At 48.4% G+C, this 25,176-nt stretch overlaps 1 protein-coding gene across 3 annotated transcripts in view; it reads right to left on the reverse strand.

Moving 5' to 3' along the window:
* Positions 1-25,176, reverse strand: part of LOC122384430 — a 96,169-nt gene that overhangs the window by 22,149 nt on the left and 48,844 nt on the right. For 2 of the 3 annotated variants that reach the window (XM_043371812.1, XM_043371814.1), the window contains exon 3: positions 1,873-2,108. The exons of the other annotated variant lie outside the window; for it this stretch is intronic. In XM_043371812.1, the coding sequence (XP_043227747.1) occupies positions 1,873-2,108 (236 nt within the window). The remainder of the gene's footprint in view (positions 1-1,872; positions 2,109-25,176) is intronic. 3 annotated transcript variants of the gene reach the window in all.

Genomic DNA, 25,176 nt, shown 5'->3' on the forward strand with positions numbered 1-25,176 from the left:
TAACACAACAAAACTTGATAAATAATTACTTACGAGGCACACTGATAGATAGCAAACACCACTGTAATGATATCGCGATGAAAGCTAAGTAAAATGTCCATAATTTTATGGAAGCATTGACACATGTCACATGTCATCTCTTCCACAAATGACAGCCTTGATGGCGGCGGCCATTTGCATTTAGGCACGGAACTGTATAAGATATTTTTTTCTTTTTTGCTTTAGTACACTTAAGTAAAAAATTCCATGTTTATATTTTGGAATCTTAAAATTAATTCAAGAAAGACTGTAGGCTGCTATTGCTGAAAAATGAAGAACCAGAAAATGTTCAATTATTTTCAATTAGTTATTGAGCTACATCAGTACTTGGCGCAGCTGCGACATACTTTTTTTTTAGATGTGTTCAGTTTTGAAACTGCTGTGTGCGAATCAAGCCAAAAACCAATTATGTTTTAGGAATGATTTTGATTACATTGCTAGCGATCTCTATCTGTTGAGGAGAGCAGGAAAGAGAACACTAATTAAATAAAATAAATTATCCACAGAATCGCTCAGTCATTAACAGAGGCTGTTTGAAGTTGAGCGAAGTTGAGGAATTGTGGGGTGATGATATTGATAAATGCTTCCGTCAATATCAGATGATAATGGTGAAGCTAGTGCTGTATAAACTGCAAAACACAGTCAAATTTGTTGCTAATAAATGCTTTGGAAATTTTGAGTAAGGTAGTTAAAGTATGTTTTCCAGCATACAGTGAGTTAAACATTGTCTATGTCTTGCACATTAGCTTTCTTTGTAAGATAATTATCCTCATGGTATTGGAATTTGCTAGCACTGATAAGTTGCTGTTCGAGAGAAAACGTACCGTGCCGCACAGCGACGGCAGCGCGCGGCGGGCACGGCCGAGCCCCGCCGTCCACGTGGTCCTCTGCGGGGCCTGGGGGGTCATCTGGAGTGTATTTAGGGCCTTGATCTGGAGCACATATGTGTGTCGGCAGTTCGCAGCGAAACGACGACGACGGCGCGGCTCCGCCGGCGCAACGGCGCCGGTGTCGTACGATTCAATTGACGTGCAGTGTGTGACGACTAATCCAGAAATAGACATTCATCAAAGAACTCTTTTGGTCCTCAGGTTAATGAAACGATACGATCAGCTACGCAATTCTTAGTGAACTGGACGATTACATGAACACTTTGGTCTGTCGTGCTGGATCAGAGTAAACGACCACGAATCACACGAACAGTTGCCATTTAACCTTGGTAGACTGATGTGTTTGATATTACAGTTAACGTGTTTGCCCATTTGTTTGGACATCATGCATTTGGGAGAAATATGTCATGATTGCCATTTTTCTTCATCCAACGTCATTTAGCAAATCAAATTTGTGTTCAGAGGGTTTATCAAAAAAGCTTTCAAATATTTTATGGCAGTAGTTGATTTTCATAATACCGACAAAATACCAAATGCTTTTGGTATATAATACCGAACACCGAATCGGTATTGGTTCGCTATCGGTATGTATACCGAAATTTCGGTAACCGATTGACACCACTAGTTCGGACTACAAAATATTTCCTGCCTCATGAATAAAAAATATAATTTTTGATGAACCTAATTCATGCAAGACATAAAAAACATTAGAAATTATGTCAAAGAAAACGATTGTTTATAAATGGACAGCTGACGGCATGCCTCCCGCGTCCCCTGGCTTGAAGCTTCGGCTCCGTGTTACCTTAGTATCTATTTATGACAGTGCCACTAATAGGGATAAACAAACTCGGCCACAGCTGCATCGAAGCGATGTGAGACGGCCGCGTGGCGCGTGGCTGGCCTGTGGCAGCTGCAGCTGGTGGTCGGCTCCGTGGCCACTGACCTGCCGAAGCGGCCGCGCTGCTTGGTGCCCGGACGGCGGTGGCCGGCGCCGGAGGCCGCCGCCGCCGGCGCGCTCGCTGGTGACGAGGCTGCTGCGGCGGGCTCCGCGGCACCAGGCGGCCCAGCAGACAGACCAGGGCGCTGGTCGGCCGCTCCGGCTCAGCCCGAATGGATGCCAAGTGCTGCTGCTCTCTCCTCACCCAGGGATCTGGGGGCGCCCACACGGCAGCCTCCCACCTGCACAGCCAGTCGGTCACGCTGTTAGCCACCGTACAATCTATGTGCAGTGTGCACTCAGAAAAAAGGGTGTTGTTGCAGGAATGGGGTTTTATTTCTGTTTGTGGGTGCATGGGCAACCAACAAAGTCAAACTGGGCACGTGCAAACGCTCCTGAGCACCCGCGATAGGAAGTTTAAAGAAATGCGAGACAAAAATCAACGTTCAAGATCCTACCGGTAAATTTCATCTCCTGCTGATTGCGGCCTCCTTCAAACTGATCTCACCAATATTTGCAAATGGTCCACCGCCTGGTGTCTTTCTCTCAGTACTCAGCTAGCACGTCGCGGAAAAAAACGAGCGTGTGCGCCGTTACGAGACGCAGAGATTGATATCCAATTTTAAGGTTCTAGGTCAACCGGTGACCTCTGAGGTCAGGTCAAGTGCCCCGAGGTACGGTTCTGTTTTTGGTGAATAACTTAGCAAAAAAACGGTCGCAGAACCGCGATTTTGGCAGCATCGTGTTTGCCTCGCTCAGGCGCTTCGAATGATATAGTTTTTGTTTGGGTCAGGTCAACTTAGGGTGTTGACCTCATGTCACGGTCTGGTCAGCACCCCAAGGTCACGAAGTCGGTCGGAGGAGGTCATGTCGCATATCATTCGATTCGGCGGGTCTTCCTGAGTCCATTGGTGGCTTTCCCGACTCGCTAGCGCAATTTGATCGGGAGTTATTGACGAAAAACAAATATGACCTTTATGACGTCATAAATAACGTCACGCAAGGTCAACATTGCAAAAGTGACGCATCTTACCTTGCAATGAGTGCATTAAATCACGATTCTGTGTGCTTGAGATAGTTGGAGATCGTTCCCGGCGCCAGAATAGCAGTTTTCATTTTTCCCCATTGACTTAAAATGGTGAGGTCACGAAAATGACCTGACCTCATATGACCTTTAGGATAAATCCGAGATACACAAGTCGTGAGACTCGTAATAGATACTAGATCCTGTAAGTTTCATTTCCCTGTGAAAGCTCCTATGGCAGGGAGGGCGTTGCGAAGTTGCGATATCTTAAGACCGTGCAGAGGTTCACTTATGACGTCATAGGTCAGTGACCTGACCTGACCCGAAAATACTGTTGGTGTCAAAAGATCTGGCTTGAATCAAAGGTCAGGTATGCTAAGTTTCAGCTCTCTATCTCAAGCGTGTTTGGACTTCGGAGCTATCGCGAACAAAACCTATGGGGGGGGGAGGACCCGGCCCTGTCGCACTAGAGGACTTTCCTTGTCGGACGACGTGGTGTATGTAGCGCGAATGAAGCTATAAAAAAAGACGAGTCGATACGTCCAGAACAGATGCTTTTCAGGTATAAAAGATGGAACTGGGTACGGCGCGCCCCGAGGGATGAAACCTGAAAGAAGTGTAAACGATGAGGGTATTCCAGGCAAGTTGATCTGCCCGTGCCACCGGCCCGAGCTGCTAACCATGTAAGGAATTTGAGCTAGACTCGCTCTAACCGTTTTAACCCTCGCCGGCCGAGGGGAGGTGCCCCCCCCCATAGGGTTTTTCTTTTGCGATAGCTCCGAACACGTTGGCGATATGGACTCGGGAAAACCTGCTGAATCGAATGATATGTAACATGACCTCCGTCGACCAGCTTCGTGACCTTATTGACGCTTATCAAAAACGCTCATTGCGGCGCCGTCGATGTACTCACGAGGTGAAATATTTACATGGTGTGTCAGAAGTGGAAATTGCCGCACGGCTTTAGTTCTCCAGCCTTGTCAATAGATGGCAGTACCGCAATATGGATGGCGGATCGTGCGATTGACGTCAACTTTTCGGTACCTGCTAAGAATTGAATGGCGGATCTTGTCATGCAAGAATCAAGTAAATCGATCCACAGCTTTTCTAACAACAGGCATAGGCGGCGGAACGGGGAGGGCACCGGGGCACCGTGCCCCCTTTGATTTTGGCATTTTGGCATTAGCCCTAAGGGCGTTGCATGGAAAGAATGATAGTGAACCGGCATCTGATAAAATCCGCTCACCACTTGGCAGCCGACTTCGACCCTTCACCCTCGTAAAACACAAAAGCTTGCCGGTCATCAATCCACCTGCATCTCTGCATCTGCTTACTACCTATATCGACCAGATAACACACCGAGCGTGCGCTAGCCGCCGGTGCTAAGCGCTAACCATTATGTAAGTACGCGTGGCCGACTGCCGCCCCGATGGCGCTGGCCCCGGCACCGGCGCGGCGCTGCTGTCCATATGGAGTGGGGGGGGGGGAGGGGGCGTGGGCTGCTAATAGGTTGAGCCAGAATTGGGATAGAAACCAGTTTGTGATTGGGATAGAAGCTCAGCGAGACTAAGGGATTGCGTGGTGCCTTCGGTAGGTCCCTCAAAATCACCCGTGTAGGGCCCTCGGGGCCGCTGGTTATGAAGTCTTTGGAGGCACTGGTGTGGGCCCTCACAGGTACCGGTGTGAGGCTCTCAGAGGCATTGGTGCGGGCCCCAGAGGTGCCGCTGTGGGCCCTCAGAGGCGCCGGTGAGGGTCATCGGCCTCACAGTTGCCGTTGTGGGCCCTCAGAGACACTGCAGTGTGGGGTCGTCACAGTCGGGTGTGGGACCCTTAGAGCTGCTGGCTCGAACCCTTCACAGGCCGACAGGGGCTCTCAGAAACCGACAAGGGGCTCTCAAGAGGTCTGCGGTGCCTTTGGGAGCCCTGTGGACTGTGGAGTCCTCAGAGACCAGCAAGGTACTCTCAGACGCCGGTGGGGGCCCTCAGAGTCGTCGGTGCGGGGCCCTCAAAAGTCACCGGTGAGTGGCCGTCCGATGTGCAGGTCCCGTCTGAGGCCGTCAGAGGCTAAGGGGTTGACCCCTCAGAGCCGCCGATATACGAGGGGGTATCGAAAAGTTCTGATCATCACCATGAATTAGATGTGATAGAAGTTTGATTTTTTTACATGATGTTCATTACTCCTTTACAAGTCACCACACACGACCGCAAACTTATTGCATCGTTTCTTGAGCTGCCTCAGGCGGTCACTGTAGGACCCTCGCACTGTCCCGTAAATCACTGCTCCACCTCATCAATGACGTCATTCCTGTCCTTAAATCACCGGCCATGCTGTGGATTCTTCATCTCCCGTAGCAATTAAGAGTCAGTTAATACCTGGTCAGGTGAATTTCTTAGATGCGGTAGGATTTAATGTCCACATCATGTTGTTTCTTCAATCGCAGCTCAGGACGAATGGGCGGGGGCGCTGTCAGTGCGGATAAAACATCTTTCTTGGGCTTTTTGGCGGAGATTCTGCTTGAGGCCATCTCGCAACTTCTTCAAAAGTGTGCAGCAGGGCCTATTTTAACATGTTAACTGGGGGGGGGGCAAATGCCCCCGCACTCAATAGCATTGCCCCCCCCCCCCCCCAGTCGTCGAGATTTGCCCACTATAAAAATGGGCATAAAGGAACAGGGTGACAAACATACTACTGTGACTTGTTTTGCAATGGATGTCAAATGAGTCAGTCTGCAAGTAATGACCAGTGGTGGATCCAAGGGTGGGTCATATGGGTCATGACCCCCGCCCCCTTGGGGCCCGGGGACACCACAGGCCTGCCAGGGGCACCACAGGCCTGTTGGGAGCACCATCGACCTAGCAAGAGCACCTAGGTCTGCCAGGGGCACCACAGACCTGCCAGGGGCCCCACCGACCTCGCAGGGGCACCTTGGGCCTGTCAGGGGCACCACGGGCCTGTCGGGGGCGCCACAAGTTTGTCAGGGGCACCACAGGCCTGTCAGGAGCACCATCGGCCTAGCAAGAGCACCATAGATCTGCCAGTGGCACCACAGACCTGCCAGGGGCCCCACCGGCCTCGCAGGGGCACCACCTTGGGCCTGTCAGGGGTACCACCACAGGCCTGCCAGAGGCACCACAGGCCTAGCAAGGGCACCACCCAGTAAACATGACGACGTCGGCCCGACGTCGGGCCGAGGCTCGGCCCGACGTCGGCCCAACGTCGGTTCAACCTCGGCCCGACATCGGCTGGACGTCGGATATGCCCGCATGTTCCGACGTCCAGCCGAAGTCCAGCCGACGTCGAGCCGACGTCGGGCCGAGATCGTTTGCCGAGGTTGACGAGATCGTTTGTCGTTGGACCGACGGGGCCGACGTCGGCATGTTTATTGGGACAACGCGCCAAAAATATCAACCGGCGGCGGAATTCGAGCCCCCCAGTCGCCGACGTCGGCATGTTTACTGGGACAACACGCCAAAAGCATCAGCCGGCGATGGGATTCGAACCCAGTGGCATTCGAACGCGAGGTTAGTGCGCTAACCACTACACCACGCAGCCAGCTAGCGGAATTGATTTGTTTTGTTGAGTTATGCCCTTTCGGTCTGACAAGACCATTTCAGAGCCGGAAGGATCATAGGATGGAGACATTGGTCTTCTTGGCGAGCACCCTGGGTCCAGTTCATATAGAGTCCCTGGTCCCATTGCTGTTACGTGACACTTATTGGAAAGGGCGACCCCACAATGGATTCATATACCTAGCCACTCTTACACACCTGCACCAACGTTTCCCAAAGTGTCCCTTTGATAAATGGCACTTTGGCAAAGTGACACTTGCCGACTGGCCTTTCTATATGAACTGGGCCCGGCCCAGGGCCCTGGTGAGTTGCCGGGGCTGAGCCTGACCAAAGGATAGGCCGAGCAGCCCCCAAACACTCACCGCACCCGGCTACGGGCGAGCTCGGCTTACGGGCAATCCCAAATGGGATAAAGTTTCCCGTTCAGTCCGGATCAGGGGGTTGCGGCGTGGAGGAAGATTTGAGTTTCCTGAGGATATTTTGAATACAGAAGCTCTTTATGAAACATGAGACATGTATTTTATATTATTTTAACGGTCAAAACAGCGGCCGATGTCGGTCCGACGTCGGCCCGACGTCGGCTGGACCTCAGCAATTGATTTCGGTCCGAAGTCGGCCCGACGTCGGCTGGACCTCGGCTGGACGTCGGAACATGCGGGCATATCCGACATCCAGCCGACGTCGTGCCGAGGTTGGACCGACGTCGGGCCGACGTCGGCATGCAGATGCCGAGTTGCCGACGTCACCCCGACGTCGGCCGACGTCGGGCCGACGTCGGCATGTTTACTGGGCACGGACCTGTCAGCGACACCACGGGCCTGTCGGGGGCACCTGTAGCATCTGGTCCACCTCTGGCCCAGCTCCCACTCCACAAAAATTTCAAATCGGCTTGTCTTTGTTCGCGGCCCCGGCGGCGATGTGACTCATCACTGTGCGCTGGGCGTCACCAAGGCCGTTCCACCGCTGAACGTAAACAATTTATACAATTGTTGTCACCGAGACACACCCGTTCCGGGAAGCGGTTTATTATTATGGGACTGTTTATAATTGGCTCTTATCAAACTGACAGGTGTATAAAAGAGAGCGAACTCGCCCTTCCTGTTCTTTTCAAACGTCGACAGATGTATAAAGAAGTATGGGGTCAACATGCGCCACACCCAGCGTTAACTGACAAGTACGCGGCATTGTTATGACAGATGTGTTCTGCTCTTTGTCTCCAGTGTACGCACTGCTATTTTTTGTAATAACGCTTTGTATATGTTAGGTAGCATCTGTGTTATCTCATCATTGTATAGACAAAGAGATCACGAGGCCAGCAACGTGACCGGCGCGTATAAAAGCTGACTGTCGCTAGGTTAGGAGTTCAGTTCGGACCGAGGCACTGTACCATCAAGACCTCTGTCCTAGAGCGGCGCAAGATCCACCGGGTCGTAATGCTAGCGTGTCCCCTGCTTGGCTGAATAGAAGAACAACTGACATCTGAGTTTTCTTCGAAGCCGAGTCTGCTTCACCAACACCGAGAAGCACGAGGGGCGCCACGTTACATTGGTGCCGTGACCCGGATTAAGTGACGTCAACGACTTCGATGTCACTGCCGCCGCCCAGCCCTGAGGTACGTTTTACCATCCCCGTGCTACCAGCACCGCCGAATAACGGGCTTAGAAGACCGAACCTGGGAACTGGATTCAACGATATTGATAACCCCAACGGCCAGTGTCTTTGCTGGGATACGATCATCCAATCGATCTACTTACTACAAGACCCAGACCTAACATCAGCTAAAGTCTGCGACTATCACAAGCAGTATCTTGCGAGACGCTACCACCTCAGCCAGACCCACGAGTGCCAGTGCCACTATCACCCAGACGTGCACAGGTGCCTCGATTGCGGGTACTGTCACCACTGCGGTTGTGACCTGGTAACAACATCAGCACCCGGCTTCCATCGCTGTTCTTGCACCTACTGCCTGGAGAGGTGTTGCCCACGACATCCATCTCAGCACATCTTCCTGTCGCGAGCAGTGTACCTGACCCACCTGGTCAAAAGCAACCGGCACGCCGCCATCCGCTGCCCTCCAAACACGCCACCCTCACCGAGAATCTACGGATATCGTGCATCCGTCGAGGCCCCTGTAACCCGGCTGGAACTACGTACCAACATCAACCAGCCCCTAAAGCCGCCAGTCAACAACCGCTGGCCCAGCCGCTTCAACTGCGCCACTCTGGTGGAGGAGGACCGTACAGAAACAGGCCTCGGGGCACCGCAACAAGCCCAGCCTGAGGATCATTCAACGACGACCAACGAAGACATCGAGATCAACTCCACTGCAGCCGACATCGGAGACGACTACGACATCGACGACGTCATAGTATCTGACAGCGAGGGTACCACCGTACAGCCGCCAACACCGGTGGCTATAGTCCCACCATTCCCCGAGAGAACCGGCCAGTGAGGGAGACGACGCCGTCGCAAAGCACCGATCGCCACAGGTCAGGTACGTGCCTCACACCAACAGCAACAAAACGTAAAATTCAGTCAGAAATAATTTTGTCAAAGTCAGATATAGAAAAGTTCAAGCAAAATATCAACATGGAACAGGCAACATTCGTAGAGCTTGCACGATCAGTTCAGCGGTTGGGAAACAGTCAAACTATCAGAGATGCATTGGACATCGGAAAAGTCATATTTGATGGATCGAGTGCCGATACTTTCGCAAAATGGTTAGCGATGATGGAAGAAGTGTGTGACGAATTAGAGCATGATGACGTTAGGATCCTAAAAGCCGCATCCCTCACTCTGAAAGGCACCGCTCATGACTTCTTTCGCGATATCAAAAGACAGTGCACGACATGGTCCCAGCTCAAAGACGCTCTTACCGCTCGCTATTCCCACCTTAATCTCGCGCCCCGTTCAAAACAAAGGATTAAGACTGCCGTCCAACAAACAAACGAGACCGTGTCAGACTTTGCCGAAAGGATCAAAAAGCTAGGACAACAGGCCTATTCAGACCGACTGGAGGAGAAAGAGGTAATCGAAACCCTGACCAATGCTTTTATCAACGGACTCCGTGATCGCCGTATCCAAGAAAATGTAGCGAGAAAGATGCCGAAAACTTTAGACGACGCCTTCAAACTAGCCATTCACGAACAACAGGTAAGGGACCATCTCTCCCTCGTCAAAAATCACTCGACGGTACAGGAACCCGAACCCATGGACTGCGACATTGTGTCCAAAGAAACCAGCAGACTCACGGACAGTGACGTTAAACGCATCTCCGACGTCCTCATGGCCCAAATCTCAGCACAGATGAGGCCACCGATACCAACAACAGGTCCACCGCCACCGACAGCTAACCAGTTTCAAGTCCAGCCACAGGTAAGGCAACAGTACCAGCAAACGCCTCCACGTTTCCAGAACCCGCAGCGACCCCGTAACGCCAACAGAAATGTAGCAGGACCTAATGGACGGTCACAACGTCCAGAGTACCGTTGGACCGATGACGACAGACCCATCTGCTATTACTGCGGAATAGCCGGACACACCCAGCGTATGTGTCGCAAAAGGAGGGCTGACAACGAAGCACCCCGTCAGCAGCAGGGAAACTAGCAAAACCTCACCCTCGGGAGACAAAACAGAAAACTCAAGAAACAAAGCAGGAAATTCAAGTACTACAGGTAAGCCAGGATTGCCCCTACATAGACATTCACATAGGTACACACTCATCTATATTACTATTTGAGGAGGGCGTAGTTTCTGTCTATTACGAAGGTCGCGACATGGTGCTACGTAGCGCGGGTTACAGATCACACCGTTGCACCTACCGCGCTGAAATTTGCGCAAGTTATAGAACAAGGATGGACAACGTGCCTTTGAGCGGTCTCGGCTCGATCGGATCGATAGCGAGCGCGTGGCGCGTGCCCAAAAAGTGCAAATTCGCGTCATAGACTTTACATGTATAAATCGGCTGGCAAAAACGGGCGAAAATGGCTAAATTTGCCCGACACGGGTCCGTTCCCCGTGCAATATCTCGGTAGCCGTGCGCCCGATCGGCACGGGGAAAACAGCATCGTGTAGAGAATCGAACGGGCAATCGAATAGTGTGCGGTGCAGGGGTGGCACGCGCCACGTGCAAGTGTGAGGGCAATTTCATTTCAAAAAGTGCCATTTTAAACGGATTTTGGAATTTATATTAATTTCAGGTGATCGTCAGACGGAATGAGTTGAAACAGCGCCTATTAGCAATAAAAATGTACCGTCTCTCATGGAAAAATTGTGAAAAGCTAATTGATCAAAAACAATGTGGAAAAAATCGCTGAATTAAATGGTATTTGTCCAAAATGTGCCACTAAAAAGTTACACGGGATTTGCTGCTTAACCTGATACGCTTGACAATTGAAAATGCTATCATTAGAAAGAGCATTCAATTCTCTCCAAGATCCAATCATCACGTTTGCATGACAAGCAACAGTATTCTTAAAAATATAAATGTTTTAAACCTCTGCAAAGCGATTTTTAGCGAAAAATATCTACGCCTTTCATTTGTCTGAAAACTACGCACCTCAATTATAAAGCACATTTGGCAGATTCTGAAGTGGAAAGCATGCTTATCAGACACGGGCACCTCGATGCGGTGGATATTTTTTCCACAAACCAAAACGTTTAGCCGTCAAAAAGCAATCGACCGAAATGGATAGATAACCCAACCGACACAAGAACAACCGAACACCCGCCGATCGAAAATATCCCTTTTCGCGTTGCGGAGCACGCGGGTCACCCTAGTTTAGGACTCTTTTGGACACTGGTGCACAACTCTCCCTGGTAAGCAAAGAATTCCTAGAGTTATGCGACCCAAAACTTATCAAATCTTCCCAAAACGCACCCAATGTCTCTCTGCGATCAGCAACCGGACATGTATTAGAAGCGGCAGAAAGCGTCAAAATCCGTATTACGTTAGGCAAGGTCAGGATGTATCATGACTTCATCGTGGTCAAAGATTTCAAGCATGATATGATCCTTGGCGTAGACTTTTTGAAAGCCCGCAAAGCCGTCATTGATTTCGAAACTCAAATCCTCAAAATGGGAAAAGTCGTGCAACCGTTGAAACAAAAACCAGATCCAAGCAAACCAGAAACCAACCTTGTGAGACTGGCGGAGGACGTAGACGTCTTCCCACGTTCAGGGGTACAAGTGAAGTGCTTCATGTCAAAAAGGAAGCAGTCAGACAAGAATTTTGTGGTCTCGCAACTAGTTTCATCACCGTGCTTCGAAAACGAACCAGGTCTTCTGCTCCCCAATGCGTTAGTGAGTTTCCAAAAGCAACCATGTCCCATGGGTTATAGTAAATGAAACAGGTAGACAAGTTCATTTCCGAAAAGGGCAAGTGCTAGGAACTGCTACAACAGCCCAGGACCCAGTACCCAACATCTCTACAATATCAGATGAGGAAACCGGGTCGTCACAACCAAAAGAAAGTCCTTCAGACATTCTTTCAACTTTCAATTTGAATCATATTCCGGAGGATCAACGCGAACCTCTCACAGAACTTTTGAAAAGGAACCTAGATGTGTTTGTGCAAAAAGATTCAGAATTAACAACCACTAACGTAACGGAAATGACGATCAACACTCAAAATCACCCACCTTCATATCAAGCTCCACGTAGACCGCCACTAGCCTACCGAGATATATTGGAAGACCAAATTCAGGAAATGTTGAAAGCTAACGTAGTCAGGCGAAGTAACTCTCCTTGGCTATCACCAGTTATCATGGTACCCAAGAAAGATGGAACAATGAGACTTTGTGTAGATTTTCGCAAAATCAATGCTATCACAGTGCGACCCGCAGCTAGTATACCGTCAGCAGAGGACATCTTTTATGCACTAGGCAAATCTAAGTTCCGGACTTGTTTGGATATGAAACAAGGCTTTTGGCAGATCCCCATTAAAGAAGAAGACAAAGAAAAGACAGCTTTTGGAACAGCATCAGGCGTATATGAGTTCAACAAGATGCCATTTGGAACTACGGGAGCGCCTGCAATCTTTCAAAATTGCATGAATGCTGTACTAGGAGACGTTCGTCATTTTGCCCTAGCGTTTGTTGATGACATCATTGTGTTTAGCGAAACGTTTGAAGAGCATATCACGCATCTGCAGGAAGTTCTGAATCGCCTACGAAAGGCCAACCTCAAACTCAAAATCTCAAAATGCGAATTCATTAAAAAGGAACTAAATTACTTAGGTCATGTCATTTCAGATCAGGGCATCTCAGTGGATGCTGAAAAAGTCGCAGTCATGAAAAATCTCAAAGCGCCCGAAAATATCCGCGAAGTTCGCAGTTTTCTTGGAATGGCATCGTACTATCGCAAGTATGTACAAAATTTCAGTAAGATCGCACGACCATTGACATCCCTCACCAAGAAAAATGCTCGCTTCAAGTGGTCGGACGAAGCCCAAAATGCATTTGAAACATTGAAAGAAGCCTTGCTTCAAGCTCCAGTTCTCGCGTTTCCAGACATCACAAAACCCTTCAAATTATACACCGACGCATCACAGTATGCGATGGGTGCAGTTTTAGTTCAAGAGCAAGAAGGCATGGATCGAGTCATCCAGTACATCTCCCATCAATTTTCAGATCAAAAACAGAAGTGGCCCACTATAGAACGCGAAGCGTTCGCTATCATTTACAGCTTGGAAAAATTACGCCCTATTCTGATTGGAACCGACATCACGGTATATACTGATCACAAACCTCTGAAGCATTTATTCACAAGTGAAATGAAAAATCCGCGCATTCAAAGATGGGCTATCATTCTTGGAGAATATGCTTGTAAAATCGAGTATATTTCTGGTCCGAAAAACGCAGCCGCAGACATGCTTTCTAGACTCCACAATACCCCAGTAGCCGGCGAATTGAACGACAACTGTCACTTAGATTGGCAAGGGGGTCAAGCTGATGTAAATGTGGTAGACAATGCCGCTAGTCGTGAAAATACTGAGATTGCCATTGACAACGAAAAACCTGAACCACTAGACTATCACAATTTTAGTATGGAATCATTGCGAAAAGCTCAAAAGAAAGACAAAGAACTGCAGGATATCCTCGGTCAACTAGAAAATGACACAGCTAAATCGCAAAATACCCAGTACTTTGTTGAAAATGGCTTATTATACCACCTGGAGAAAGGCACAAAAACACGGCCCCTCGCTAAAAAGCAGCTTGTCATCCCGTTAACTCTGAGGAAAACTGTCTTAGAAGGAGCCCACGACGGGTATCTCGGTGGTCATTTAGGCATTGAAAAGACCACAGACAAAGTCTTGAAGTCATATTACTGGCCAAGTGTTTTGAAGGACGTTTTACAGTACGTCCAGTCATGCGAAATCTGTCAACGGAAAAAGCTGGTGAAGGAAAGGCGACCAATGCAGGACATGCCTATGCCTTCAGCACCAATGGAAATTATTGGTATCGATACGTGTGGACCTTTTCCCGTGTCAGAAAGGGGAAACAAATATGTGTGCACGATTGTGGATCATTTCAGTGGATGGCCAGAGGCGTACGCTATCCCAGACAAGTCTGCAAATACCATCGCACGTATCATTTTGGATCAATTCATTCCACGTCATGGATGCCCTCGCCTGGTGATCAGTGATCAAGGTACAGAATATTGCAACGCACTAGTGGATTTAGTTCACAAAGAATTAGGCATTTCTAGGATCCACACTTCTAGCAATCACCCACAGTCAAATGGGAAAACCGAACGCTTTCATCGTTGCATGAATGACATGATTCAAAAACAAATCAGTGAAGATCAGACAAAGTGGGACGAGATATTACAACCATGTTTAGGAGCGTATCGTATGAGCAAAAATGAATCAACCAAATTCTCGCCATATTTCATTATGTATGGCCGTGACCCTGTACTACCTGTTGACACACTCCTTCAGCCTCGTCACCGCTATACTGGAGAAGAGTACGTCCCAGCCATGTTTGAACGTTTACACAACGCGTACACAGAAGTGGCTAGCAACATCCAACAGGCTAGGAATCACAACAAGTCACTCATCGCCAGCTCAGCCACCCCCTCTAACTTTAAACCCGGTGACCTGGTATTCTATTTTGACCCCTCGATACCACCAGGTGACTCGTCTAAATTATCACTACCATGGAAAAATCACTTCCGTGTCATCTCCAAATTGGGAATTGAAAATTATTGTATTAAGAACATGATCACGGGCAAAACCAAAATAGTGCACTCAGAAAATTTGAGGATCAGGGATTCCAACGATGTATGGGACAGGTCGTATCAGTCAATCAGACGCCCTGTTCAGGTAAGTAGTATGCCGGAGGAACAGCCAGTTCGACAACAACCTCTTCGCGCTGCTCGCCTTCCCTACAGCGATCGAGATTGGTTTGCAAGTTACGAGCCGACACCGGTTGAACTCCCGGACACACCCCTCGTCACCAATCCACAAGTGGAAACCCAAAGGGACGAAGAGAATGCAGAGCAACAAGGTCCGCTACAACCTTCGACGATAACCGCCAGTCCCGCTGTCAACTCGCCATACTTACCGGAGAATGGTGAGCACGGTAAACTGACACCATCGTTAGAGAGGAGTACAGTAGGTCTACTAAAAAAGTCCCCCGCTCCAGAGGCGGCCGGCCGGCCGAACCCCCGGATTCCAGCCCCGACTCTATTGCGCAGGCCGCGGCAGCGACACGGGTCAGGTCGCGGCGCCCGGCGAGTGGGTCAGTTGGCGGCGGCCGGCCGTGGAGTGAGGACGCCGTGTGTGGGGCGCAGAGATGCCGCAGTGCAGAGGAGGGGAAGATAATAACTCTGCACGATGCCGGAAATGATGCCTTTGTGATCTAAATTAAACACCTGCAGTGCATATCCTCCCTTGCCCCATTCCTATTTTATCATAATCCTTCAATAATCTGTAATGGCCATTCAGCGCAAGCAAGCAAACAAAACAACTCGTTTAGCGGCGACATCATCATGGATAAAAAAGCGACAGTGATGATTAGAATAGACTTAGCGCGAGGGCAAATCGAGGGGTATAACTATATGTATCAAATACCGAGTATTTTATTCCCTTCCCATCTAGCGAATTAAGATTGGGGATCTTGTCCAACAAGTCAGCGGCCGTCCTAGACACAGAATAGTGCTTTGTTTTCGGTCACATCATAATCTGCAATAATTCGAAGCGAGGTTTAACCCTCGCCGGCGAGAGAAGAAGGGGTGGATGCCGCCACCATGCATTCTTTTTGCGGTAGCTCAAAGCACACTGATGATAGAAGGCTGACATTTCACATGCCTTACATTTCATTCAAACCGGATCACTTGACATCAACCACGTTTTCAGGTCAGGTCACTTAACTATGAGGTCTTAGGTAAACCTCTGCACGGTTGTCGGTCATAAAATGATGCAATCCGCAATGCACTTAGTGTCGTATAAGCATTATCGGGAATTATGGAAACTGTTAATTTGGCGTCGGAAATGATCTGAAACTATGCCTCAAGCACATGAAATCGTGACTTCATACATTCTTGGCAAGGTCTAATGCTTCACTTTTGCATTGTTCACCTTGCGTGACGTCATTTATGACGTCACTAGGGTCATAGGAGTGTTTCGTCAATAACTCAAGATCAAAATGAGCTAGCCAGTCGGGACAGCCATCAATGGACTTTGCAAGACTTGCCGAATCAAATGTTATGCAACATGTCCTCCTTTCAACAGCTTCGTGACCTGCGTTGCCCTAACATGCCATTGACCTGAGGTAAACATCCTAAATTGCTTCACCTAAACAAAAAAGCATATAAATCGACGCGTCTGAGAACAGAAAACACGATTGTATCGAAATGACGATAATGCGTTCAGTTATTTACCAAGAACTGATCAAATGCCTTGGGGCCCTTGACATGCCTTAAGAGGTCACTGATATTTTAAAATGGGGTGCCAGTCGCTGCGTCACGTAACGACGCAAGCGCTCGTTTTTTCCGCGAGGCTCTAGCAGCTAGCTCAATTATATATAGGAGCTAAACATGGGGTCGGGGAATCGCTATCTTCTCACTCACTATTTGGCCGGGATAGTGTTTGCAATTATTGTTAAAATCTAGCATTTTAAGATTTCAAATGACCCATTTTTCCCGCCCAAGTCTTTCAATTCAAGGTCATAACATCAGGTAACGTCAAGTGACCTTACCTCAAGGAAAGTTCCTGTGCTCATCATATCTAAATACACCGACTAACCGATCGCTTCAGAACTTTCAGCGATTTTAATGGGCAACAGTATATGTATTTGAAACGTTTACTTTGCAAGTTTGACATTGTTGACAGAAAGGCCGGGTCAATTTTGAGATCGCTCAACTCTCAAGTCAATGGGAGAAAATTGAACAGCGCTTTTTTGGACGGAACGCATAATAAACACTCTGAAAACATGTGGTGCTTGATGAGATACAATACTGAATGAGAAAATTGTTTGTTTTGTTGGGGGCCATCTTTTTCGGTCTGAAAAGGCCCTTGCAAAGCTATGACATAACTATGCTGTGGTGTAGTAATTGGGTTGTGAGAGCCAGCGACAGTGATCTGCGGAAGCGAGACTGTTCCCGTGGGACGATTGCCCTGTCAGGACGGTCCAGCCGTCTTCCAAACGGTCACCCGAAGAGGATTATGTGTCCTGGAATGGATCCGACATCAACTACAGATTAGCTGGTGGGGTGACCTCCAGTCCAGAGAGGGAAGCATGAAGACTAGGGGCGATGCGGATTGTTTTTTCCTGAGGATAGCGAGGACGGAAGGAATCTAGCACCCTTGAACCTTCCTCATACTGAATGTATCTCAGGCTGTTAAATCTCCTAAGTGTTTTTCTCGACATCGTCAAGGTGTCATTAACAAAAATATGAAATTCGGGAGGATAAATTAATTATAGAAATTGTGGCCGACAGAACATTATCAGTTGCGTTCAACATACTCGCAAGCATGTTCACACACCCAGCTTACATATGAGCAATGTAATAATTATTTTTGATAGACATGCTTAAGTTATGAAATCATCTGAAGTGTTTGTAAAGTTCCACGATACGAATCTAATATCCTGCTATGCATTATGACCATTTCTGGTCAGGTCATGTCTTTGAACATAGGCCAAATTTTTCAAATGACCTTTAACCCTCGCCGGCACAGCCGGTTGATGCAACCTCCCCTAAGGTTTTTCGCGAATAACTCGCGTAAAAAGCGGCCGATTGCAACGAAACTTTCAGTACCCTCGCTTTGATCAATTTTACACCTACCCTGAAAATTTAATGACCCTGACCCAAATGACCTTTGACCTGTGACCTCTTTACCGAGACAATGTTTGGCCGGAAACGCGATTCGGCGTATGTCGGTTCGCATTAGCCGCGCGTTTGCAAGCTTTTCGTGGTTTCAAACGTTCAAACATGTGATTTGATGTTGCTCCCATACATTAGGGTGGGTGTCAAGGTCACCTGAAGGTCAGGTCAGGTCATTGACCTTTGGTGACCTCGGCTCACTTTTTCGAGTTTTACATGTTTCTAGGCTAGTTTTTGGAGCTGAATTCAAATTTAGCAACCATTTGAACATTTACGAAGTAGTTTTGGTGCCTTCGTAACATGTTACAAAGCTGTCAGAGGTGGTTGACACGTATTACGAATACCTGTCACAACCCCTACCGGTTGACCTGACCTGACCTGACCCTACCTGGTCTAAATGCTTAAAGACATCATCTGTGATCAAAACTAACACGATATTCGTGATTAGCACCCCAATTAGCACCCCGGAAAACCACATAGCAGCCACACTTTACTTGTGCCGTCGAAGGACGCAAAATGGCCTGTGCCGGCGAGGGTTAAAGATCAGCTTTTGATTCATTCGAAGCGTTTTGATAAGAGGAACACAAGGCTGGTAAAATTAATTTCATGCAAGTTTTAAGCTAAAAACTTTTAACCCTCACCCCGTTGGGGGGGCCATTTTGGCCCCCCCTGTGGTTTTTCCTGAATAGCAAGAAAACGGCGGCGCTAGGTCACCTTAGGTCAGGAGTTATTGAGGTCAAACTGAGGTCATGTTCGAGCAAAAATGAGCAAAAGACATGCAATCTTTAAACGCTCACCAAATCTACAGTTATCAAGCAATTTCAAAGTTCTTTATAAGGTCTAGTAGACAAAAAGCGGCGCTACAAAACTGCTATCTCGGATTTTCAAAATTTTGGTTTTTTGACCCAAAAAAATTCAAAAAATTGATTTTTTTAGAAAAACTTTTTAAAAATCCAAAATTTTCCGAATTTCGAAAAAAAAAAACCGGAATATATGTGATAGTCCCTACGCTCTTCTATATACATACCAAATTTCAGATCGATATCTCGTTTTTTGGCCAAGTTATAGCGAAAAAACTGTTCAAAAATGATGACGTCAAATTTTTGAACTCAATTTTTAGCGATTCTAGACCACGTACGGCAAAACAAAGACCACCATTCAACTCCCCGTGACGAGCTGCATCGATTCGATACCCATTTTATGCAAAAATATCAACTTTGAAATTTGACCTAATTTGACCTGACCTTGACCTGACCTTGACCTGACCTTGACCAAAACGTGACCAAAGCTGGCCCTAGAGGCTGCCTGACCCACATAATCACATTTGTCATGTAAAATGAACCATAAAACATGTATCACATGACACTTTCATATTGTGACCCCCCAGTGACCTGACCTCTGTGACCTGACCTGGTATCAGTGACCTCAAATAGCAAAATATGTGTTTGAAGAACATTTTCCCATTGATGATTTTCAATGAAATGCATTTTACTCGATTTTACAACGCATTTCTTGAAATGCCTGTAAACGGTGAAAATTCGACCTTTGACCTGACCTGTGACGTCATCGGTTTGACCTAGGTCAATAAAATTGGGTCACAAGGTAGTTCCCTGATAGGGCTATCCAACACCGTTTGCCGCTTGTCGCTAGGTTGCGTGGTTCTCGAGATCTTAGGGGGGGGGGCAAAATGGCCCCCCAACGGGGCGCGTTGCTCGGCAGAGCCCAACGGGGCGCGGGTTAAGTGTTTGTAGAAAAGCAATTATTTTTCTCATAATTCCGATGGTGGCAGTTGTTGTTATTTACATGCTAAGCCGTTGACCCTAATTAAATCTGACAATATTATTCAGATTTCAGACAGCGGTAAACGAGCTGATTGTTGTGTTAGGTTAGGCTCTTTCGGTCGATTTCAGAGTGGGAAGGATGATAGAAATTAGGGGGAGACAGGGGGCCTGGGCGGGAGTCCTGGACTTCATGCTCCGCTGGGGCCGAGCCCATCACGTGGGTCGGATTGCCCTGACACATGGATAGCCCTGGGCGATGTTTCACGGCCCCGCGCTGCAGCACGCTGCGCTGCGCTGCTGCATTGTTGCGGCGGTTGATATGAATTCGGCTCCACGCTAGCGTTGCGAGCCATAGGCGCGGGAGTGGGGAGGGGGGCAGTGGGGGCAGCTTGCCCCCCCCCCCCAACTCTGGGGCCGTGGGGGCGGTGCCCCCACAGCTTTGAGACGGAATACCACACTTTTTTTGCAAATGTTTTCTTTCTTTTTTGAAAAAGCCGAGGGATGAAAAATAAGTGGCCTAAAACCGGTGAGAAAACTAGATTTGGGGGGACCCTAGGTTGATCTCTATTATGGTGTGCCCCCAGTCGGAAAGTAGTTCCCGCGCCCCTGTTGCGAGCTTCCGAGTCTGTTGATGTTTCCATGGAAATTGGAAAACCAATGACAGGGTGATGACAGACAGGGTGCGCGCAACGCACCCTGTCTAAGCAAAATTTTACCATCGATGACTTCTAGTGACATGACCTCTGGTTATGACCCGATCCAAAGTTGGCTGAAGTATTTTTTTCTTCTTTTTGCTACTTTTGACGCTACTTCGAATATCACTTAAATGCCCAAAGCTGAGTTCAAAGAATGATGGTCAATCCCCATTTCCCCTCCAACAGGGCGTGAGAGTCTAGGCATTCCTGTGGGGCACGGGCTAACAATGACTATCTCATAATCATTGTGGCCATGAACATCTACTGCCATTCTTTAACACCGGTTTCGCTGCGCTGAGCGGTGGCCGTCCCGTTTGTTGGATTCTACAGCTGGCTGGTGGAAAGCGTTACCGGCCGCCCGTCCACCGCCCGCGGGCCGGACCGAGCGGTCCCGCTGACCCTACCTGACCTGAGCCCGGCGCGATATGGGACAGGCAGACGGGGGTTCGGCTCAGCGAAGGCAGCGCCCTCTGGTGCTGGGGACTTTTTTAATAGACCTACTGTACACAGGAGGAACGACAGCCGCAGCATGGATATGCTCTACGATCACGGGGCCCGGTCACTGACCCCGTTGATACTCAGCCTCCTCCAGAAGGTTTTAGTTATGCAACTTCTCGGTATATACCAAAGAGACAACGTGACCCATCGACCGAGCGGACCCCTGACAAAAGACCACGAGTCCAGTTTGATTTGGATTGCGTGTCCACCGGGACACCAAACCCCAGTGTTGCCATGATCAAACAACCAGTTGTGAAAGAGGACAAATCTTATGATCTGTTCCGAAATTGGCACTCGATGGTATCAAATATGTTGCTATGTATATTTTGTGAACTCATGTTTCCCAGCTTTGGCTGATGATGCATTCTCTATCGTTGCAGGCGTAACCATGTGGCAACCCGCGATGATTGCACTCCTAGGTTGGCTCACGACAGTAAGTGTGGTAACAACCACCACCACCCCGAACGACCCCGGTCATTTGTTCATACCAGTAGGAAAAACGTATCCGAGCTACAGCTCTTGGGCAATAACAATTTCGATTAACCCTCGCCCGCACATGGGGGGGGGGGTGGTTGCCACCCCCCCAGGCAGTCTTTCTGCTCTGCACTCAACATTTTTAGAGCTAGAAGGCTGATTTTTCGTATAGCTGCTCGTCTATCCTTTCTTGATGTCCACTGAAAATTTCAAGTTTCTGTGATTTTTGGTTTCAGAGATATGACCTTGTTTTTCAGGTCATGTCATGACCCAAATGGCCAATTCTCAACATCTTGCGTTTGCCATGGGCCTTGTGAGCTTTTGACACCCTGATTTCGGCCTTTTTTGCCAGTCTTACCTCCCACCTATCATGGAACATATTGTTCGACGATGTACAGGGGTCAAGGTCAGGGTCAAGGTCAACCTAGGTCATCTAAGATAATTGCGTTTTAGGCAAGCTGAATTTACTTTTTATGAAGTTTTTTGACTGCATTTTTGGTAAAAGCTTCTCAGATCATGATTTCATGTGATATGGACCCAAAAACAATCTGTGCACACATCAGTATACACACAGACACACACAGACATACAAACACATATAATTGACCTTGACCTAACTTGACCTGAAATGACCTCAGCAGCAAAATTCTGGTCGGATAGTGTGACAAAGAGGTTCTAGCTGGCTTAGCACCAGAAAACAGCATCGTCATCGGTATTTGATAAGCAGCGCACTTGATATCCAACGGTGACCCAAAACAGCAACATTTTTTAGTTTGACCTGACCTGGAAGGTCAATGACTGACCTGAGAAGGTAAAACTGGGTATCATTGGATTCGTCTCTTCCCAAAGAATCTTTTTGGTCTTTACTGCTAAGCTCTATCTCCAACAGGAACGAAATGGCGCGGGGGGGTGGCAACCACCACCCCCCCCATGTGCGTTCTAGGATGGGAAAATGGCATGTGCGGGCGAGGGTTAACATCGCACCATTCAAAAGGCATGCGGAAGACCTTCACTCCACGCAAACGAACCTAGACAAATTGGTCAAAGTAGTCACAGAGGTAGCAAACAGAGAACACCAATCAGTAGATAATTCTACCAAACGTATAATGTTTCTCATGTATGTAAATCACCTACATGATGCCCTAACAGAACTCCATAGTGAAACAGCAGGACTGAAACGAACATTCCTTGACATTCTTCATCCGTTGAACACACCCGATAACCCTGAAATAGGCAATGAGCCACTAAGCAGAGCAAAACGCGGTCTGATTGATGGACTAGGAAATGCCTTTAATTATCTGTTTGGCACAGCCACCGAAAGTGAAATTAAACACTTGTCTAATAATGTGATCCTCTTAAACCAGAAGAATTTGGCGATGGCACATCAGTTTAACGGTACCCTACAAGTTCTGAACTCCACGAGAATAGCAGTAAAAGAAAATCGTTTAGCTCTCCAGTCACTTACTAGTGCAGTTCGCAACCTCAACGCAGCCTATGCGGACGCAATATCTTCAATCCAGAATGACACTGACGATGTCCGACTGTCATTCAAGCTTCTTGAACTTACCAACAGCATTATCAGCGCAACTCAGGCTGTTCAATATTTGTACGCAGAGCTAAGCTCTTTGACCCATCAATTTGCCTTGGCTCAGGTAGGGATCCTTCACAAAAACCTCATTCCCAAACGAGACCTCCAAAAACTCCTGCGTCGGATAGCTAAGAAACTTCCTTCCAACTTTGAACTACCATACCCAGTTGATCAGCCCAGCGAATTTATTCGCATCGCTAAGACCAAACTTGTCGAAGACGGAGATACCTATCATGTCCTCTTTTACATCCCACTCCTACATACCCGCCATGCATTCGATGTATACCGTTTCTTCCCATACAACGTGCCCATGCACGAGCACAACGTGTCCCTGTCATACTATCCTGATGAACCCCGTTACCTCTTGATGTCGGAGGACAGACAACACTACATACAACCCGAAGCGTCCGAAATAGAAACATGTATACTTGCCAAACAACCCTTTTGCTCCCTACACGAACCAGCGTACTCCACAGCTGGCTCGGTCTCCTGTGTCGTGTCTCTCTTCCGAAAAGACCGACAACGATCCCAACGCTACTGCGCTCCTCGCATCCTCCCGTCCAACGATTCTCCCAAAGCATATTATCTTAACACTGGCAAATGGCTCATTGTTTCGCGTCCACCGCTACGCCTCACCATTATGTGCTCTACCTCGACTACCCCGTTCAGTCGTACTTTATCCCTCACTCGTGCCATCGATATTCTAACCCTCGAACCGGAATGCGCTGCTTCGAGCGACTCCTTTTACCTTCCGCCCTACTATGCTAGCGAAACACACCTCGAACTCCCCCAGTTCACGCCAGAGTCCGTGTTCGACAACACCTCTCTACCCATCTGGCGCTCTCACTGGTCTGCCACGCTTTCCAACATCACACATTACAATTTTTCGTTGCTCCCTCCTTTGCATATTCATGGCATGCGTGCCGACTCATACTTCAACACGATCGAAGCCCAACCACTGGAGCAGGTCACGATTGATTCCCCATCAGCTTTCTCACGTTCCATGCTCATGATGATCATCATAGGGGTACTCTCGTTTTGCTGTCTCGCATTTTGCGTTAGCATTGTTGCACCTCACGGGGTACCTACTTTACCCGCCGCACATTCCGAACTGTCCCGCAAGAGCCCCCGGAGCCAACCTTCGAGCTGCAGGAATCGCCGCCAATGGTTTCGTCCGTACAGAATGACTCTGTTCCTGTTGAGCAGCTTGAGCTTGAGCATTCAGTTAACCAGGATGCAGCGCCGCAACGAGGTGCCGCTCCAAGTTCACCGTTGACCCGAGTCGCGTTCGTGCCACCGGGCACTGGACCGACCACTGTTTTGTCGCCTCTGGTGTGAGGTACATCTACCGCTCTTCCATCGCTGCTTTCCGACATGGCTCAGCCCTCCAGCCATGGTCAAGGTGCCTCGGCCTCCGCCGTGTGCACGTGGTCTAGCCCGGTTGCGCTAGACGCGGGTAGGTTAAGTTTTAGACTAAGGGTTTCACTAAGCAGATACAATGATAGTGTTCCGCGTGTGTTTTGTTTCTGTACTCGCTCAGTGTAATTTACTGTAGATTATTCTCGCGTTAGGTTAAGTTTTTGATGTCTTACCTTACCGGCACATGTCATGTTTTCACGGGTTATGCCATGTTTTACGCTACTCCTGTGCCCTTCAGGCTCCGGCTTCAACGCAATTTACCCGTAAATTGCTTTGTTTATAAGGGGGGGAGGTATTGTAGCATCTGGTCCACCTCTGGCCCAGCTCCCACTCCACAAAAATTTCAAATCGGCTTGTCTTTGTTCGCGGCCCCGGCGGCGATGTGACTCATCACTGTGCGCTGGGCGTCACCAAGGCCGTTCCACCGCTGAACGTAAACAATTTATACAATTGTTGTCACCGAGACACACCCGTTCCGGGAAGCGGTTTATTATTATGGGACTGTTTATAATTGGCTCTTATCAAACTGACAGGTGTATAAAAGAGAGCGAACTCGCCCTTCCTGTTCTTTTCAAACGTCGACAGATGTATAAAGAAGTATGGGGTCAACATGCGCCACACCCAGCGTTAACTGACAAGTACGCGGCATTGTTATGACAGATGTGTTCTGCTCTTTGTCTCCAGTGTACGCACTGCTATTTTTTGTAATAACGCTTTGTATATGTTAGGTAGCATCTGTGTTATCTCATCATTGTATAGACAAAGAGATCACGAGGCCAGCAACGTGACCGGCGCGTATAAAAGCTGACTGTCGCTAGGTTAGGAGTTCAGTTCGGACCGAGGCACTGTACCATCAAGACCTCTGTCCTAGGGCGGCGCAAGATCCACCGGGTCGTAATGCTAGCGTGTCCCCTGCTTGGCGGAATAGAAGAACAA

The sequence above is a fragment of the Amphibalanus amphitrite genome, unplaced genomic scaffold (assembly GCF_019059575.1).
Source record: "Amphibalanus amphitrite isolate SeventyFive unplaced genomic scaffold, NRLGWU_Aamphi_draft 000189F_arrow, whole genome shotgun sequence".
Classification (NCBI taxonomy): domain Eukaryota; kingdom Metazoa; phylum Arthropoda; class Thecostraca; order Balanomorpha; family Balanidae; genus Amphibalanus; species Amphibalanus amphitrite.